The sequence below is a fragment of the Formica exsecta genome, unplaced genomic scaffold (assembly GCF_003651465.1).
Source record: "Formica exsecta isolate Colony F162 unplaced genomic scaffold, ASM365146v1 scaffold308, whole genome shotgun sequence".
NCBI classification, from domain to species: domain Eukaryota; kingdom Metazoa; phylum Arthropoda; class Insecta; order Hymenoptera; family Formicidae; genus Formica; species Formica exsecta.
The window spans coordinates 1,502,313-1,511,041 of NW_021850337.1; the positions used below are offsets into that span (position 1 = coordinate 1,502,313).

At 42.3% G+C, this 8,729-nt stretch overlaps 2 protein-coding genes across 2 annotated transcripts in view; both read left to right on the top strand.

Annotated features, from left to right (window-relative positions):
- Positions 1–5,037, top strand: part of LOC115237728 (SLIT-ROBO Rho GTPase-activating protein 2-like) — a 59,808-nt gene extending 54,771 nt beyond the window's left edge. Inside the window, 2 exon segments of the mRNA XM_029810964.1 lie at positions 1–223; positions 2,642–5,037. The exon segment at positions 1–223 is cut by the window's left edge and continues 20 nt beyond it. Coding sequence (XP_029666824.1) covers positions 1–223; positions 2,642–3,904 — 1,486 coding nt within the window. The 3' untranslated portion in view covers positions 3,905–5,037.
- A 23-nt stretch (positions 5,038–5,060) lies between these two features.
- LOC115237719 (E3 ubiquitin-protein ligase RNF123-like) overlaps positions 5,061–8,729 on the top strand; it is an 8,189-nt gene continuing 4,520 nt past the window's right edge. Inside the window, exons 1-3 of the mRNA XM_029810953.1 lie at positions 5,061–7,221; positions 7,605–7,930; positions 8,090–8,726. Of these exons, the coding sequence (XP_029666813.1) occupies positions 7,121–7,221; positions 7,605–7,930; positions 8,090–8,726 (1,064 nt within the window). The 5' untranslated portion in view covers positions 5,061–7,120. The remainder of the gene's footprint in view (positions 7,222–7,604; positions 7,931–8,089; positions 8,727–8,729) is intronic.

Genomic DNA, 8,729 nt, shown 5'->3' on the forward strand with positions numbered 1-8,729 from the left:
AAGAGCGTCCAGCTCGGCGGACAGCGTACTGTCGAGCAACAACTCGCCGCTGATGGGCCCATCGGCGAATCCGAGCACCTGGTCGTCAGGCGCGGCATCCGACATGTCGTCGTCCGCTACGACGAACATAATAACGGACAATAGTAATGCCAGCGGTATTATCGCGTCCGTGGCGAATGTGCCCTGCATCTCGTCGTCAGCGCAGCCGATCATCAGTCGAGAGGTATTGGAAACCACCGTTTAGTAGAGTTGATCATTAATCCGTGCCCGATTCTCTTTCCCGCTTCTACTGGTTACACTGTGCATACCGACATGCACACGCAAGCGGGTTTTATCGTCTCGTCGTATCCTTCAAGTGCACATCTCGGTGCATGCCTATCCAAAGAGTTGCAACGTATTTTTTTTCATCCCATTCATTTATTATATTCCCGTAAACAAAACCGTGCGTTTGGAATGCACAACGTAGAATTGCCTACACGAAATCTTTTTTGCCTGCGCACTGCACTCGCACATCAGATCCACGCATCGCTTCGTTCTGTAATCTTTATTCACAATCGATTGCAAACAAGTATTCTTGTGAAGAAATTTTTCGGATAGAGAATTGAAAATTTAGCGCCTAAAAGCGGTAAATGCTAAATAATTTGGCAAGTTGTCCGTCGCGAAATGATATTATTTGTTGTGATTCTGAAGTATATAAATCTAAAATTTTGCGGACGGAACCGATAACACGCAGCGAGACACATCAGGGAAGACGACGAGACGTGGGAGAGCACTTTACGCGCGTGAGACTTTTTATTTTAAGTTAACTTAAACCCGGAACTGCAGGTACTTTATAGGACTTTATAAGAATTTGTACGATACACATCTCTGTAAATAAAATATAAATATACATGTTCATATATATTGAGCTGCATGTCTTGCCTTATGGTTGTTCTTGTCTTGCGCCGCCTGTGTCCTTCGTTGCACCGTTTTACTATGTACATTTGTGTATGTCTGTTTAATTCTTGTTTTCCATTGCGTTCTTTTTTTTCTTTTTTTTTTTTTTTTTTGTTAACGACTGTTTTAATTGTTGGGATGGTTGCTGTTTTTCCAGATATACGTTTAGTCTCTTGGCCCTTTAGTTGGCGAGAAAAGCCAAGCCGTTTCGCGCCGCACGTGCATATACACGCAGAGCGAAATGCGGACTAAAAACTGTTCGATAAAACTGGCCGTCAGTGGTTATTGTTAGTTGTGTGATTACTCTGTCGTTGTTATTTGTGTCGTTAATCGCGATATTTCGAGATTTTGATGGGAGAGTGTGTTCGGTCTTTCTTTTCTTTTTTTTTCTTTTTTTTTTCTTATTAATACTGTGAATTTCCTAAAGTTTTTTCGTAGAGCGAATCTCTCTTCGTTCTATAGTTGATGAGATCAAAAGGAATGTCGCTCGCGCGCGGGGGCCTGCTTCCAGCGGATATCCTTTTGGCTTCCGAGGTGAGTAATGAGAGTAATCTCACCCACTGCAATAACTTTATAGCCTAACTCTATTAATCCCTCGGACAATAAAAAGAAATAAGTAAACTAATCTATCGTTATTACGTATAACACCTATAATACATTCGCTCTACGTTTGTGTCTGTTCTCGCAGTTTTACGAGCAGTTTTTAATTCTTATATATAAAAATTGTTTATTAATCATATATATATATATATAGATGGTACTGTTTTATGTATGTGTATTCCCTTTATATTTGTGCGTCAATTTGTGCATGCGAGCGATTGTGTAAGTGTTTTGAAAATTTGTAATCTCGAAAGATTTATTTCTCTGGACAAATCGTGTTTGAAACGAAAATTATGAATTATTTTCATCACTTTGCGTGAAATAATACATTATTGTTGGATGGAGACCTTTAAAATCATTTCTTATCGAGTATATTTTGTCAGATCGATCTCGGCACATCCCCTTTTATGTATTTATATCTCACATTATCGTTGTATCGTGCAGTTGTAAATTTTTCATTGAATTTCACTCATTGTCCCAATTTTTATCTACACGTTGTTACATGGAGAATCGTATGCAGGGTATCCTACTATTGTCGGATGGCCTTTCAGGCACATATTTCTTTGTACAAGTTTATCGTCGATTATTTTTTTGTCTGGGAATTTAATCGATGGCCATTATTTGTTGCTGTTTTTTTATATTCGATATATTAAGGTATATATCAGCAATTAAGTTTAAAAAATTAAGATTTAATCAAGATAAGCTGTATTTAAAAGAGTAATAAAAAATAGGATTCACTTTTATTCCGGGAATTTACGAGAATTTCTTTCAGTAATTTATATAATTCTAAATTGATCGCTGTCTTGAAATATTAGAAGATTTCTTTCACTTCTGCAATTGCGCGAAAGTACATCCATCAGTAGCGAGATTCCCTGTATAGATACGAGAAACGTGATTCGATAATAATTCGACAATAATTCGTATCTCATTACAGCGCGCACGATCGCTGATAGATCAAGACGACTCCGTAGTATCTACGTATCCCCCGCAATAGTAAACGAGACTCGTCTGTCGGCTTCGCTCAGGCAACACAAACACCTATTTAGTTCCCCGCGAGCGCGCACGCTTCAAGTCTCGCTACGATTGTTCTCGTGATTGTTCGCAGGCTGATTCCATGAGTACGTCAAGGCTGGTCAGAGTGTCCACTCCTACAGAGAACGAGAAGCACTCGGAGCATCATCGGAATAACATGGATCCGGTTTCCCAGATTTCATCGGAGGACGGCATCGAATGCGTCGATGGCGACGATAACTCGGTTCAGCAAAAACAACGAAGTGGCAACGAGGAAATCACGAACGAGGAATCGGTCGAGCGTAACGTGTTGATGGCGATATCGTCGTTGGACGGCATCGCGTCAAAGCGCGGCGCCAGTCGGAAACAACAGCACTGGAAGTCGCAGAGTGTCGGCGAGAGTATGATGGCGCAACAGCAATTGCAGCTGTCGCACGCGAACTCTTTGTCGACGGCGACTACAACAACAGTAACGACGATGACGACGACGGTGATGCCGGACGACGAGTCGCAGCAGGAACAGCAGCAGACGACGAACTTTTCAGCGAATCGCGAGCTCTGGCAGCGTCGTGCCACATCGCAAACGCAGCTGATGAACACGACGGTGGTACCGCCTACCCCCAAGTCGTCGTCCTATTCCCGCGTGTCCCAGGAATTCCGCGAAATGCGGCAGAAGCATACGCCTGATCTGGTGATGGATCTACCGCTGTCAGCGCAGGACCCAGTCGGCAAGAAATCCGCATCATCTAGCAGTCTGAGTAGCTCGGATGACGAGACGATGATGATGCCGCCGTCGTTGCTGCCGCCGCAGCAACAGCAAGCGCCGCCTTCGCGAGCGGAAGCAGCCACCTCGCCGACCGGCGGTCCGGAATCGCCAGACATGAGTACCGCCGCTGAACGCTTCGCTAAGCAAAATCAGTGCACCCTGAAGAAAAACACAAAGACCGCAAATACAGCGGAAACCGGCAACAAGTTGAAGCGGATTGAGACGGCGGAGCAGCACGACGGGACGGGCGTCGTCGTCGTCATCGACACGGAGGACGACGAGATCATCCGGTCGGCCAGCTCGAATCAGATCGCCGTCGACGGCGGCAACGGGGGTGGGGAAGGTTGTGGTGGAGGAGGGGTGCCGCTCAGGTCACCTCTACCGCCGCGTTCCACCCCCAAGATCGTTGCCAAGTTCGCCGACATGCATCTGACCGGCGGCAGCCAGGTGGTGTCGTCGTTCAAACCGCAGGTCAAGGTCAAGCCGACGATCCTGCGCAAACCGGTGATGCCGTTCCCGCATCCGCACATGAGCCCCGAGCTTGCGCGCAAGATCGAGAAACAGGCGCAGAGCGCGGAACAGGCCAATTAAAAGATTGCCATAATCGCATAGCTGAGAAAGTTCACATTATTCGCGGTTGGTACGCGGTCGGATCCCCCGGCGATCGTCGAGATATTGTCCTTTCAACGAAGATGATACAAGTTCAATTTTTGAACTACAAGGGAATTTAAACTTCTCGACTTTTAATATCGATGCCTCGAAAATTTTAAAGTCTTCTTTTCACCGACTGTCCCCGTAATCTTACATTTTATGCAAGTTATTCGCTCTCGAATGATGCAGCTTGACAATAACCGCCTTGTTTTTCAAGTATGGAAATTGTTCGTGGAATTGCAAATTGAAAAGATACAATAAACTAGGAAACTAGGCTATTGCCGAGGGAGACGTCGAGCCGAGACCGATCGTGCTTTCGATGAAAGAGAGAGAGAGAGATCGACCTTCGTGATTTCGCCATTTCGAGACGATAACGTGTAGATTTAGAACGATATTAGAGCGCGACCACACGTCCCATCGACCAGTTACTCCGCCCAGTCGCGAGGACTTCTACTGTATTAATTATCGTGCCCGAGAAGAAAGGAAAAAGCTGCCGCGGTATAGCGCGGTGTGCGATGCGTGCTATAAATTCGAGCGATGGTGCTAAATACGGCACGCGCATGAACTTTCCGTATAGTAAATCGCACGCAGAGCGAGACCACAGCGCTATCCTCGCGGGGGCGAGTTTATTTTTTCTACAGATGTTTTCCATTTTCGCATAATTTTTTTACCAAATGATCCGCGCGAAGTAATGTTTCTAGTCATCGAGCGAAGATAAGAATAAAAAAAAATAATGAAAAAAGCGAAAGAAAGAGCGTGTGTGTGCGTATGTGTGTATGATAGAGAGAAAGCGTGAGAGAGAAAAAAAAGGAGTGAGAGGGAGAGAGAAAGAGAGAGACATAGCATCGAAGAACGTGAATTTGTAATGTTGGACGACATAATGTAATTTATTTTTTAGCGCGTGCCCGCATATATGTGTCAGTAATAGATTTTCCTGCTATCGCCACACTCTTGACGAGTATTGTCGCATGTCGCGAACCACGACAAGCGCGTTCAATGGTTCCTTTATGCACGAACGAATGTTAGTGTGAGTTTGAAAGAAAAAAAAAAAAAAAAAAAAAAAAAAAGAAAAATTTTATTCTTAATTTATAAAACGCAAACTGTTTCCCAACCCTCTCGCCCGCCCCATCGAGCTATTAATCCTCTGTAAACGTGAGTCCAGATTTCTCGCGTTCTAGAGCAGAAATGAGTGAGTGAGAAAGAGAGAGAGAGAGAAAAGAGGGTCCCGCGACTTTATCGATAAGTCTATTATAATAGGGCGCGTTATATATGTATATCGCGTACCGTCTTAATTATAGGTACTAATTAATCCAAACAGCGATGTTCGATATAGCCGCGATAAGGAGGAAGGAGAATCTAGCTAGATTATTATACGACGACGACGACGCGAGTATTTATCGATTGACGCAGCGTCGTGAGCCGTTACTTATCGTATATAATTCCGATATCAACGAGTCGTATAGAGAAAAGGAAGAAGAAAAAAAAAGACACTTTCTGTAACACTTCGACGTATTCCCACGTATTGCCTCTCCCTATAATCGATCGATTGAAAAAGAAACTTGTACTCGTGATCTATACGATAACGTATACGCATTAACACGTGAGATGTATACCATATAAGCGTATTCGCGAGGATTCTCTCGACAGGATTCGCGTGAATCGACGACGAATTCGCGAAGAGAATCGCGGTGAATTCCGCAATATCCTCCCTCAATTTTATGTGTGTATCGATTAAATGTTTAGCACGCGAACTTCCCATCGTCGGTGTTATTGCGATATTTTTTATCGATATTTCGTCACTTAAACGCGAGATCTCTGTTTTTAATTTTGACGATCACCTTTGATAGATTCGGAATTGATTTTAGAGTTTCTCTACTGCCCTTAATGTTGAATATTTTTATAAACTTATGGAATTGTTATTCGCGCGTCAAATTTACTTAAACTGAAGTATAAATAACAATAATCCATTCATTACTTATATAATTCAAGCGAAAAGATGTTTATATTTTTAATAATTCATATTTTTTTTTTTTTTTTTCGGTTGAAGAAAAATCGATTCTTTTTTTCATGTACATACATCTGTCGTCGGAATTATCTGTCGATCCTGAAATATACGATATATCTCGGAGAACTGTCGGCCAAATATTCGTCTCAAATGCAATAACACTGACCGATGTGAGATTCGCTGAGCATTGCAGGCGCTCTATACCCACCGCACTAAGCAATACCAAAGCCAAGGATACGCTCCCATTGATTGTAAAAATAACTTTCACGATATTTCAGTTTTAAGTGTTGTCCCCTTCGTCTCGTTCTTTACTCTTCTTTTAAATTACCTTATACTCGCGAACTACATATTTTGTATAGTAATCTCCGGTCTTCGTATAAATTTTTTTTTTTTTTATACGGCGCCATTCGCGCGCCGAACGATAATGATTTTTAAACGAATCTGTAAAACGTAATTTAATACGCGTTAATAATTTAGCGTAGCCACGTCTTATCAGTGGATGCTCCGAGAGGAGTAAAATAGCTTAATCGATAATCTCTCCCGTTAAGGCTAATGATACATATGGATATCGTAATAAACGAACTTACAGGCTGTATACTATATTACAGAGTGTGCTTATTTAGTCCGATTACACCGATAACGTCCTTTTGTATCTATCCCTGATAGCATCTCAGCATTTACACAGAAAGTTTGACTATTCTTATTTTCTTTTTTTCAAAATTGTACGAGTAATAATACATTTTAACTGGCGCGCGCTGATCATCGGCTGATGCATCAGCTGATATCCTCCCCTCTCCTGCGCCAAGAGCGTGACATGTCATGCGCGCGCGTTGCCTTTTTCTCTGTTGTCCGTCCCTCGTCAATAACGAGAAGTAATCGCAGCGGGCAGTGATTTTCGTCATCGTGTGTGACAGCGGACATGGCGACATCGGAAGGTTTGCTTGTATAACACAAGCTTGAGATCAGTGACGTCGACTATCAATTATTTCTTATCACCTGCCGCTGCTGTAGGTTGACACGACAATTAACGCGGCGAATGAAACGAGCCTGGTCGCGAAATTCTTCGCTCGAAAAACACGCCACGGCGATGTCGCGTCGAGTCCCAAATTAACCTGCCTGCCTGTCTGTCCGATAAATTTTCAGTGGCAACGATGGACGCGGACGAAATCATGTGCAGGATCTTCGGCACGAGCCTCCTCGAGCCTCGTGTCGCTAGCGCTAAAGCCAATGAGGATCATCCCGGACAATCGAGGTACGTATTTCTTGATTCCTGTATGAAGGAGAACGTTAGGTTTATCTTCAAAGTATATTTTTTACAAGTATCTCGCAGTATTTTTATTTTTTAATCTGCCTGCAAGATCTAAAGATCTAAATATATCTCTGTTTTATTTTTAAATGCTACAAATTTTATTACTTTTTTATAATCTTTCTTCTCTTCATAATCTTCTTCTGTTACTTGTTTTGCTCTAAATTATATAAAATCTAAGAGAATGCAGTCTGTGAAAATACAGATCACATATATTTATGTTGACTTTTCTTTGATTACTTATTATTTAATTTCACTAATAATATCTTCCTTCCCTTCTATATTATTAATCTATTTTACTAACCAAAATATTTTGGCTAATGTTTTAGATTAGTGCAGGATTTGACTCGTGTAAATGAATACATTAGAAGATCTTTATTGAATTTATACATTGACACCCAAAATTCCGAAGATAACAGAGAGGGTCGTATTGGTCCCCATATCGTCAGATTTGATGTATCTATGCACCACGGTCTTTGTATTGTCTCCCCTGACAGACTAAGTGTCAATTCACAGAGTAGTTTCAGCACGATGCGTGCTAATAATGGAGTGTTCAAAGGAAAATGGATGTATGAAGTACAACTAGGATCTAAAGGAGTGATGCAAGTTGGATGGGGAACTGCTCAATGTAAATTTAATCAACAATACGGCGTTGGTAAGTTGAAATATTGTCAGTCATTACTATTGTTAGTCATATTTTCTATTTTTTAAGAAAAAGTGAATATTATTATTTTATATTATTTTAAATAACTCGTTTAGTTTCGCAAGGATTGATTTATTTTAGCCGTTATAAATATTTTACTTTCTTTGTCAGGGGATACCCCAAACTCGTACGCTTACGACGGAAATCGTGTGAGGAAGTGGAATGTAACCACGCACAAGTATGGCGAATCCTGGTTGACGGGGGATATTATCGGCTGCGCGTTGGACATGGATGACGGAACGATAGATTTTTATAGGAACGGTAAAAGTCTGGGCAAAGCGTTTGAGAATATATCGATGGGTGCCGGAATCGCATACTTTCCTACCGTCAGCTTAGCCTTCACTGAAAACTTGACAGCCAATTTCGGCTCTATACCGTTTAGATATCCCGTAGAGAATTACGAACCTTTGCAAGCACCACCGACGACGGAAGTTCGCCAAGCTGTGCTTCTTTTTCAATGGCTCTCGGAAGTGATCGAACTGTTTGAACATTCTAAAAATAAACCTGACAAACAAAACGTTCTGTTAGAAGACAAGATTTTGAGCGCCCAAGGATTTCTCATGTGCCTAGCGAGATCCATTTTGAAGCACATCGGTCCGTTGCTTACCGTTCCGTATGTCACAGATGCGGTTTTCGTACCGTTCATGCGGACGCTCTGCAATATGAGCACGGACGATGTTACGACGAAGTCCATGTTCTCGAATAATCGCAGCGCGCGGCCGATTATCTGTCTGGATCTGTTGTGGGCATT